This window comes from Amblyomma mixtum, chromosome 5, assembly GCF_055824585.1.
Source record: "Amblyomma mixtum isolate Tamu chromosome 5, ASM5582458v1, whole genome shotgun sequence".
Lineage (NCBI taxonomy): Eukaryota > Metazoa > Arthropoda > Arachnida > Ixodida > Ixodidae > Amblyomma > Amblyomma mixtum.
The window spans coordinates 120,655,439-120,667,089 of record NC_143016.1 but is presented as its reverse complement, the minus strand read 5'-3'; the positions used below and the strand labels follow the sequence as shown (position 1 = coordinate 120,667,089).

Below are 11,651 nucleotides of genomic sequence, written 5' to 3'. Positions count from 1 at the left end.
CAACCTACAGCCGAAGCAGCTTCAAATACAGCTACCAAAGGCAGGTGTGTCTATAATTTTGAATGCATTCTGGGTTAAAAGTGTTTGCGAAAATTTGTTGCCACTGGCCTGCGTTAAGCAGAATGCGATTTTTCGGGGCCACTGAAAACTAGAAGAAAACTTAAGAAAAGTACTTTTCTCAGCCAAAACAGTTGGTCCTTGCATAGTATTCTGCATTAGGATTACTCACAGGGCATAAGAGGCGCCTGTATAAACTGCAAGGCTTCAAGATGACATGTTTTGAAGGACTCTCGAAGTCTGTGTGTCCTGCTAGCTATCATCTAGATCATGGCCAGCTGCCATGCGCTCTTGTAGAACATTGTTGTACACTATAGAACGGTCCACGGGTAACAACAGTTTTAACGTGCTCGCTATAAGGAGCTTCCAAGCAGAATTGCTCTTTCAGAAAGCGGCACCGACCTGACTGTTCGTTCCATCTGCGAGAAGCATTTGGCATCAGGCCAGTCTGGCCAGCCTCCTGGCTTCTGCGGCCGATCTTCGGCAGCTCATACTTGGGAAGCACCAAAATTGCCTTGCTGAACAGATCGGAGCCTAAGCGGGCCCAGGCGCCACGTTCGGACGAGGTTGCTGGGGACCCAATCGGCGGTGACGATGGCGGCAAATAATAAGAGGTGGCAGATTCTCGCTCTGGCTCGGAGTTTTCAGCGCCTCCGCGATTCGACGGTGTCCACGGTACAACGCCGGCTTTGACTGGAGCCGCCGCTGCGGCTAGCGCTTCCTGGTAGAGCGTCAGGTCTGTCTCGTCATCTACGCCGTCTATAGCCAGTTGGAAACAGAAAACTTCTCTTTTATTCGAATTTGTCTCACTGGCAAAGTAGCGCTAAAGTTATCTTTTTTGTTTATTTTTTCTTCCTCGAATGCCCGAAAAGGAGTTGCAAACATTCTTCAAAAAAGCGGCGAAAAACGATCTCCTCTAATGCACACTCGCATTTTGCGATACGCATGGATATTGCCTTCTAAAAACACACAGGCCCTGTAAATGTATAACCTCAAGCTACTAGTGCTCCGTGTTCACAGGGTTCGCAGCAAAACTTCTCTTAGGCAGAGGTGTACTCTTGGTCACTGGCACTAAATAAGGCGGAGAACTGGCGTTGTTGGACTATTCGAAGTAGCTCCTTTTTTAAACGCGTACGTCGTTACAGATGTGGGGTGTTCATACTGGACTCAGAGCTGCCGAAAGCTTCGATAGCCGTCTATTACGAGGAATATGCAACATATCAATGAGTGCTTCAAACACCACGAAACTCAGCTAAATATATTAAACAGTTTCAGCTGTGCGTCCGCAACGGCTTAGAGTGCGCAAGGAGCTTGCGGAGACGGTAATTCGCATGCAGAGAACGCAAGCGGGAGCCTTGCGTACGGGCGCAAGCGAGCGTACTTTGCGTTGCAGTGCTTGCGTCGCTTGCGTGGTTAACGTTGACGACATAATCAACGAAGACCTGCGGAGAATCCTCCTGGCGCTTCAACTATCTTCTCCATATGGGCGTACATCGTACGTCTGCCTATGTTAAATTTCCTGCAGAACGCTTTTAGGCTACATCTGTGCCTTAGAGCATGCTCGATTCTCTCCATGTTATACTTTATCGCGTCACATTGTAGGTGCTGATGATTACCTTTGACAGTTATGCCAGCTTTATTCTGGCGACAGGTTTGAGGCTGTCATGTTTGACGCTTCATAATAAGACAATTTGCCTTTCAAGTGAACTTTGCAATATCTCACCTAGCTACCCTACCACTTTCTCTAGCACGTCCATTGCGCAATCATGGTAATATCGGTAAGGTCATGTCTTGTACAGTCAGGTCGCCGTCCTTGGTTAAAGCGGAATACCTATCCTGCAGTGGTATTCTGGACTGCTCCACCTTCCATTGTGCCCTTAGTCCGTTTATGTTTTTTTTTTCTTATTAGATTTTTCCAGCCTCTATTCGTATCCAGAATAATTAGAGACGTCACCTTGCAATGGTTGCTATACCTTACCTTGTCTAGCACCTCCACAACCTGCACGATGTCGTGTTTGGCGCACAGTATTCTGTCTACTTCATTTTAGTGCGAAGCAATACTTCACGAGATCAAACCAGCTCTTTGAGTTTGTGTAAAGCTTGATCTTGAGGGTGACCTCGGCTAAACCATGAATAATTGATAAAATAAATATTGCAGCAACTGGGATTCGAGCCCGCGGCGAAGCGAACAGATGAGCTTCGCTAGCCACTGCAAGAGAGCACTGTCACGCCCCGTGTTAAACTCCTACACACTCTCGTACTGTACAATGCACATAGTCGTCCTCATCACGTAACAATACTATCGAGCTAATATACACACTTTCGCGTTTTGCACTGCATACGGTGGTCTTCATCAACTAACACTACTATTGAATTAATATCATCGCCAGATGTGCCGACGAGCCAGGAAAGCAAAACCATGAGCCAACCAGGCTAGACACATGCTTTCGTAAGTCCACGCCGTTTCCCTGCGTTAAAACCCGAATACTCTTACAGTCTCGACGGGCACCTTCATGTCCTCTCAGTGTTTTCAGAAGAAGGTATTTCTGATTCGTGAAATATTTCACTCTGCGAACTCGAGTTACAGCTCCCTCCTATTATTCTTAGAAACTATGCCATAGTCCCTTATTCTCTGGTCATCGGCCTACTTCTTGCCTACTGATACTGAAGCCGCCCATCAGTGTAGTGTACTACGCTTTTACTTTACTCAATGCCTATTCCGCACCTCCATAGAACCTTTGAACAACCCTGTCGCTAGCTATATATTTGTTGACCGGATATTCTACACTAAGTTCTCGCCTCACTGTCAAAGCGCGATAGGAGAATACATGCACACCCTTTCGTATGCGTCACCAGGCTTGCTACCCTCACTGAGCCCTGTGACACCGCAGTTAATGCCCTATAGCTCCTATAACCGCAATGCTAGGCCGGCCACACTGGATAAGGTTCTTTGATTAAACGTTTCCAGGTTCCAGTGGTAGCCAGTCTGAAGTCAGTGATTCTTAAACCGCTCTGGTCAATCACAGCTCTGTCCGCCGAGCGGGTCACTTGATACGCAGCTACAAGCCGGGACTGAGACCTGGGTATTATTCCTGCTTCAGTATGTCACTAAAGAGCGTCAGTATTTTTTGCAGTGGTTCGTGTCTCATCGCGAACATTATTACGCCAGATTAACAATACACTCAAAACTTTTCCGGAAGATACATAATTATTTCGCTTAATAGCAACCCTCACCCTCCGCCGGGGCAAGGAAGTGTATGAAGGCGGGAATTTTGAGTGACAATATACCACGACACCGATGCAGCTTTTTTGATCTCCCAGCTGCGAAACTCCTCGTATAACGCGTGCATTCAAACATGGAGCTTGAGGGCTAAAGTAAGATGGTTAGCAGACTGCCACGCCACTTGCGTCTTTCAAATGAACTGCTTTTCGTCGCTCCAAGCACGAATGCAGTGGAGGAATCACGTTGCAGGGCGCCAGCGTTGGTTGGCTGCCCAGCTCATAGGGAGCGCCACAGTCTGTTCGCCTTCGCGATGTGGACGCGAGTAGCAGCCGAGTTTCAAAGTGAAATTTCACAACTGGTGCGGTCAAGTAGTGCAAATGTACGCGACAAGGCCCCATATAGTGTTGTCGAAGCCAGAAAGAAAAGGTGGAAAACAACGAGACATCTTCGTGGCTGACCGATGATGTACGACTCCAGGTCGGCCTCCTGCTTCGGTACGACATCGACCCAGGATGGCGGAGGCGGTCTGAAAGTCCCCTGTAGAGCATCGTTGTACCAGTACAGGCCGGCTGCGAGAAACGAGGATGCGCATGAGCCGCTCGTAACTACAGATACTGACGAGCATCACTTGTACTGTTTACCCACCGCGTTGTTCAGTGGCTTTGGCGTTCGGCGGCTGATCCCATGTTCGTAGGCTCCATCCCGGCCGCGGCGGAGGCAAAAAAACGAAAACTCCCATGTTCTGCGCGATGTTGGTGTAAGTCCAGGCAGTCTGAATTAATCCGGAACCCTCTGCTACGGCGTCCCTAATTTTACACGTCGCTTCGGAACCTTAAATCCCACACTTTACACTAACAATCGTAATATTAAGGCGAAACCCGTAAAACTTGAGCAAGAATGAAACGTTACAACTTCTGGGAGCGCGGCGTTGACCTGTACAGCTCATTCTTGCCCAAAGACAAGGCACTTATAGCAACGGTATATTGGTTTAAAAATATCCGTAGAAAGCGTATGCCTAAAATCTAAAAGGAACCGCTTTTTCCCCAGAAAATAAATTGCAGCGCATACTTTCGCGCAAGCGTCATGCTTTTGGTATTTGCCTCGGATTGGCTGTGATAGTTTGCAAGGAACTGAAGCTCCTCCATTATTTTCAGAAACACTGTACAAGCTTGTATCATTGTATAACTGTAGAATCACTCTGCCAACTTATGCAATATCACAATTCTTTTCCATTTTTCAGTTCACAGGCACATAGATTTGGACTACAACAAGGCAGTAACCACAAACACAACAGCTTTCTATTCCTAATAGCAGTGGCCTTGTTTCTTTTCTTGTTTTCCTGGAAATACAGAATAAATATTTGAAGAAATCAACAGGTGAGGACATACTTGTCCGAGTAGGCGGCTTTCCGAAAAACAAAACTTAGCAGAGCAGCACGGGCAGGTGAGGCTGCCGGTGGCGGCCGTACGTTTAAGTGGACACGAGGTGCTGCAAGAATGCCTTTCGTGCCCACACACCAAACTCCCATGCGGGGGTAGCCGAAACTGATCCGGACAATTTCACGTGTAATTCGCGAATTTAAACAAAAGGCACCCTGCATTCCTTCTCTGCAGCCTAGAGATCAATAGAAAAAGACCACGTGAGATGTCACCAAACGTCATCAGTCAGGAGGAATGTATTTTTTCCCCGAGGGCTGTAAATACATGAAATATTCTTCACTATCTATCAAGAACATGCGGAACCTCATGAATCTACTATTCTCACCTTCGTATAAATATAAAATATTCTTACACAAAGTATACACGACATCCCTCCTAAACACATTGAGAAACACTGCTTTGAGACATCATATTTTCTAGTATAATCTGGGGTTTCACCGAATGTCGTCTGGTCAGGCATTAGCTCTGTTTATGTGACGACGGCAAGTTCGACTGCAGTGCTCGTGAAGAGCTTTTCTTGCTGTAAAGAGTGCACTCTATATGGCATCACAAGCCTTGCGACTGCCTGGCTGCTGCTTGAAGGGCACTGAAGACCAATAGAAGTTGACCTGTATTGACAGGACAAGGCGTTCTAATCATAAAAGAACCACTCTCACCGGAAACGGAGCTTTTATGAGTGAGAAGAGGCCAAAAAACGAAATACAGATGTCGCCATCAGCGGCCGACATCGCGTGTAAAATGCGCGCGTCTACGCAGATTTTTTAGGAGTAGGTTACGGAGGCCATACTACAGAGCGGTCCGCCCCAAAACGGTTGCAATTCCTCATTTTCGGCATATGGACGGGAAGATATGTGAATCGATTTTTCTCGGAGATTAATGTGTGTTTTGGTGCCGGACACGCGTGAACATAGCCAGAGAAAACCAGATTATCAATTTTTACTCAGAACAATAATTAGATGGAGTTGTCCTAAGTGTCCCTTTAACCAGCACGTACTTGAGGTACGATGGATCCATCTACGAAAAAATGATCGGAACCGCTATGGGTGCATCGTTAACCGTTACAACGGCAAACTTATAAATGGAAGCAATTAAGGAGAAAGTGCCGAAGACTTTCGTCGACCGAAAACGTTTGAGGTGCTTCTGGGTGTCCTTCTCCATCCTATAGACAAAAGACAAATGCAAAATTTACTGTATAATCTGAACACTGCAGAAGCCTCCACGACGAACGTACCATGCTTTTTATTCCGACATTACATGCTCTTGCATTGGCCTAAATTTTAGAGCGTACGGAGGCCCATCAACTCTGGAGGATGCCTCGATTTCAAATTGGTGCATCCACCAGCCTACAAAGGTTCAGTCGTGAGGTAAGTTGTAATACGGACACACCGCACGTATTTCCATGAGCACAACCTCAAGCAGGACCTTGGTACCATCAAAGCGAATTAGAAAGGAAGGAATACCGCACACGGCCTGTCCAGAAGTCGGCTTGACAAGCATTCGAAACCGGAGCACACACAAGATGCAACTGCATCTTCTCTACCAAAACTCGCGGCAGTACTTTACATCCGCAGGCGTAAGCAAAATCTTGGCTCGAGTTTCCAAAATTGCTCACATGCCGACAAACAAACTGCGAGAGGAGCTTGCTGATGTAAATGATATATTGCGTCTCGTTCAAAGTTCTCGGATATCGTTTAGAAGCCTACCTTCGGCTATTATGAGTTTTTTACAGCGGGTAGACACGAAAGCTAGAGACGGGTAAAAGAGCACAGCCATGATGTCAACCGGAATCACAAGCGCTCGAGAGCTGTGGCAGAACACGCGAAACAAAGCAGGCTAATAAAAGTCCAGGATGACGTGTAATCCATTGCTGCCGAAAGAAATTTGTCCACGCGGCTGCGCTTGGAATCCTTGACAATACAGACGGAACCGAAAACAATAAATATAAGAATGGGAGACCTTTACACAGCTTATGAGGAAGCATTACGGCGATTCGTTAACATTACAAGAGCTGCGTGTTTCATGCCCCGTTTTCCACTGGGAAGTAAAAACCCGTACAGGTTCCAAAATGTCAACTAATGGTTTCACACGATCAGTGACGGAAACATTTTTCTATTAGGATTGATAGCATCGTGACAGATATCGTTGGAAGCGGACCTCTATTCTATTAAGCACTTTACACAGTCACACACCGCACAGTTGCACAAGTTCGCGGAAAAATACTGAACTGTCTGGAAAGAAGACGAAGCAGGCAAGTTCCATCTGCTCACATTAGTCGCCAAATAGACAAAGAAGAATTTTTTTTGAGGACCTGCATACCGTAAACTTTCGCCCAGTGCGGAACGTACCTCAGTCAAAAAGCGAACGCATACAGCAGTCTCCTTCACTCAAACTCCTTCGCGCAATGTCAGTAAAAAAAAGAAAAGGAAAGGAATATACAAGCAAGAAAATGATTTCGTTTGAACGTTTTAAGTGTTTATTATGAACGCTTTGAATTCGCAGCTTTTTCTGAGTTAGTTTTTGTTAGAACTGTTTTTTTACTTTATTTCAGGCTAATTTTGCATCCTTCATGGAGCGAACAGCCTGAGTGCACTTTTATGTCAGCTAGCGAACGCAGAAAGTATTATTCGTCAAAGCAGTCTGCTTGGTAACACGTCAACCGCCTGTTTATACATACATATTTTGCCGCCAGTTCTAACTCAATTATTTTCTTCAGTTTCATTTCTTATCTCCGTTTACAAGCAGTGAATTATTTATATATCCCTGGGATTACAATTTCGTTTTTTTTTATGAGGTTGAACGTCCCGATGCGATTCAGGATATGAGGGACGCCGTAGTGTAGGGCTAGAGATAATTTCGACTACCTGGAGTTCATTAACTTGCGCTGACATCGCACAGCACACAGGCCTCCAGCATTCCGACCGCCGCGGCTGGGATTGAGCCCGTGTCTTTCGGGTCAGCAGCCAAGCACCATAATGAATTCAATTCAATTCAATGTTTATTTTTCCAGAAAGTGCCTGGAGGGTCTCCTTGGCTAAAAGCTGCTCACGCAGCTTGACTAAGGCCAAGAAGGCCGTTTACATAGCAGTTACAGTGAAAACATATTATAATTAAAACAGACATTTTACCTCTAATTTGCAACAGTAAATTCAAGTTTTGTACAACATTCGGAGCACTGAAATTATACCATGTAAATAACACAAGTCAGACATCAAACAAAACACACAAAAAACACATTTCAAGAAACGTGGCAAGAAATATTGTACAATTGATTTACATGAAACAAAGCACAAGAACAGAACAAGAAAAAAAAGAAAAACAGAACATAATGTGCAACAAAACACAGTATAACAATTCAAAGTATTACCAGGGGAGAGCAATTACAAAAAACGAGACCTCTAACCTCTTCTATTCAAACCTAAAGTGTGAGTATTTTTGTTTAGTATAATTGGGAGGTTGTGTGACAACGCTTGATACTTATAAAAGGTTCGGAACTATGGGATTTCCCACAAATCTTTATTTCTTGTGGGTACGTTAGCGTCGCGTGCTGCAGTGATGCTAATGACATTAGTTGATTTATTGTAGTAAGGGAGGAAAAGTAAAATGTTTTCAATAGTCGGAATTCATAAATATTCTCAATACGAAGTATTTCAAATGACCTAAAGGTACTCGTTGTAGTGGCCATTGGCTCCATATTCGCAATATGACGAATTATTCGCTTTTGTATTACTAGAAGCCTGTTTAAATTTCTCTTTGTTGTTGTGCCCCATACTAAAGTACAATAATTTAGATGAGAATTAAATAACGCTTGATATATTTGAAGTTTCGCTTTCAAAGGCAGTATACTGCGGCAGTGTGCTACAGCTCCTGTAACTGAAGACAGTTTTCTACTTAGATAATTGATATGAGTATCCCAGCCTAAGCTAGAAGAGAAGTATACTCCAAGAATTTTGTGGTCGTCAACAACTTCTATTTCTAGAGTTTAGAACTTAATTGTAAGGTTCATTTTAACTTCTTTATTCCTGGCGCGAAAAATCATTGCTTTTGTTTTGACAGCATTTATCTTCAGTAGGTTTGCTTTGGACCAAACAGACAGTTTTCAAGTACTTCGTTACATTTCAGTATTAAATTATCTATGTTTGTTCCAGAAATAAGTAGAGTGCTGTCGTCAGCATAGATAAAATCTGTTGAATTATCTATGTCTACAATGTCATTTATATAGGCGTTGAATAATAGCGGACCAAGAACGCTGCCTTGTGGGACTCCATATCTAATAGGTAGAATCATTGAATTATGGTTGTTTAAGTGCGCAAACTGAGCTCTGTTTCAAGGTATGTTTTGAGTAAATCAATGCACTTTCCGCGGATTCCGTAAGATTGGAGTTTACTGATTAAAATTTGGTGGTTCAGGATGTCAAATGCTTTGCTAAAATCTACAAAAACTGCAAGTGTGAACATATTGTTTTCTATGTTTTGCAAAATACTTTCTTTTATTGTTAATAGAGCCATTTCCGTCGACCTGTCTTTCCTAAAGCCGAATTGCGCGTCACTCAGAAAGTTATGTCTATCAAAGAACCCAGTTATTCTAACAGAGATGATTTTTTCCAGCGGTTTGGAGAAGACTGGATGAATAGATATAGGTCGATAATTTGTTGGCAAGTTGCGATCTCCGCCTTTAAACACAACTGACATTCTAGCTATTTTCATAGCATCAGTAAGCCAGCGTAGCGGTGGGTTACAGTTTAATAATTCCTGGTATTTTAATATTAGGCCTTCCAACAGTTCTGATACTTTAGAAGAAATTTTGGATATATGATTAAAAATTACGTATATTGGTGTTTTCTTTAAGGAAACTGAAGATTTGGTTTTCATGATTCATGGATATACTTTGTAGTGCCAAAATAAAGATTTTAATCAGAATGTTAGCCGCCTACGGAAAGCGTTAACAGCGTAAAGAGAGCTTCACCGAAAAGCGCCAAGGCTGATGAGCTCTTTGGCCTGCAGGAGGCGGGTTAAAAACCAATTTCCGTGCGCATTTCAGATCAAAGCAACTGAACACCAGGGTAGCAGAGAGTTGGCACCCATTGGAAAACTGATGGGTGAGAGGTGCCACTGGAGATAGAACTCTATACCTCCTGCATACGAGGCGGATGCCCAAACCCCAAGGACACTGGTAGAGAAAGCAACAAGAAATGCTCAAGGATCAACAGGTGGTACTATGACAACTTAGAGCACCCGGGTGCCGTACAAGGATCTGTCGCAGACGCAGCGCAGCCGCGCCCCGCTTGCGCTGTAGCAGTCCTTGAGGAAACAGTGCATCAGCCAGCACCGGCCCGGGTACACGTCGCAGCGGTCGCCCGCGAAGCCGAACAGGCAGCGGCAGCCGCCGCCCTGCATTCCGCGGCCACGGGGGCAGTGGGAAGATGGCTGTGCATTCCAGGGGCTCACAGGCTCGCACATCTAGAATGATCTGTATCCAGACCGTTCATTGCTTCACTACTGGATGTGAAGTATACCGGATGTTTCAGCAAACTCTTTCAGAAGTTTCTAAATAGCTGTTGGAGGAGCTGACACACATTACTACCGCTCTAACCTATGATACTCACATCAAGTATGCATGTTCCGACGCCGCAGAATCGCGAGTGCCTCCCTCTTTTGCACGATGGATCTGAAATGAAAACCACAACACGAAGAAGGATTAGCATCACAAAACGAGCTTGGTGCGGAGCTGGAGGACAGGAATCGAATTTTGTGTAGCAACGTACATCTCTGACACGAGTTCAGAATTAATCAGCAAGAACGTCATAGGATGAGCACGATTCACGTCAGTTCGTGAAAAAAAAAAACCATGGGAACCCTTAACTACATTATGCGTGGAGAATGCGATAGAGTGAATTTTATTACGGACCACCACGACGGGTTCTTTCCATGATGACGGCGATGAAGAGAGGTGGCGAGCGGAGGCGGCTGGTATCGAAGGTTGCAGGTCGCGAGATATGTTGAGGGCATAACTGCATCGATCAATCAGCAAATTTTATGACTGACCACAACACCGGGCATTCTTGTCGGATGTTCTTTTCTGTGCATTGCAGCTTCGAGCGTCATGGAGTTTCACTGCCTCACTAGCAGCCAAAGTGCTGACGGCGTTGCACATGAAACTTCGACACACCTATTTGAAATACCTTTGTGTAAGCTGATACTGACTGAAGGCTTGTGGGTTTAGCTGCAAGGTGTAAGGTATTCTCAAAAGAGCGTGCTCTTATTAACCAGCCGTGAGACATCACCTGTCCTTCATCGGACTCTCCTTCTAAACAATAATCGAGAATTAGGAAGAATGTCGTTCAGAGACAATTCTTTCATTAACTCGCATTTAGAACGGAAAAAATTTAAGGTGCAATTTTTAGCTGTTGTGTTTGTGGTCATCAGGAATTCTTTCATTTTCGCTTGCATAGATTCTTTAAGCAACACACACGTTTTGAACATTGTAAACGCTGGCATGAAAGTTGTTAATAATTATCCATTGTGCTAATAATCAAACAGCGTAACTGTACTAATAGTTGGATTTCATCGCATCCAGCAATCTGCTAAGCTGGCACATATCTGGACGAAGCGATACCGCAGCCACACGGTAGCTTTCCGTTCGTCATCTCTGATAGCACCGCACGGCACGTAAAAAAGGCGTATTCACGGACCGCGGCCGACGCGGCGTAGGTAGTGGTGGAACTGGAAGAGCCGCTCGGGTGACATGGCCACCACCGGCCTGGTGAAGCCACGACTCTCCAGGCAGGTCAGGGCGCGCCGTACAGAGTTGAGGGCCAGCGCATCGGGTGCAAGGTCGCCCAGTGCCTCCCGCTGGAACGCGCCGTCCGATGGAGCAGAACTTAGTAGCAGTAGAAACTGAAGGCACAGGCCCTTGCCAAGAACCCTATGGCTCAT

General features: G+C 45.0%; 1 protein-coding gene across 1 annotated transcript; it reads right to left on the bottom strand.

The window, feature by feature from the left end:
- Positions 1-325: 325 nt before the first annotated feature.
- On the bottom strand, positions 326-11,651 carry LOC149343524 (uncharacterized). Its single transcript, XM_089546990.1, has 6 exons — positions 11,408-11,651; positions 10,322-10,383; positions 9,951-10,106; positions 4,568-4,574; positions 3,739-3,849; positions 326-816 (listed from the first exon to the last, which is right to left on the bottom strand). Exons 1-6 carry the CDS (start codon positions 11,649-11,651, stop codon positions 326-328), a joined length of 1,071 nt encoding a protein of 356 aa, XP_089403116.1.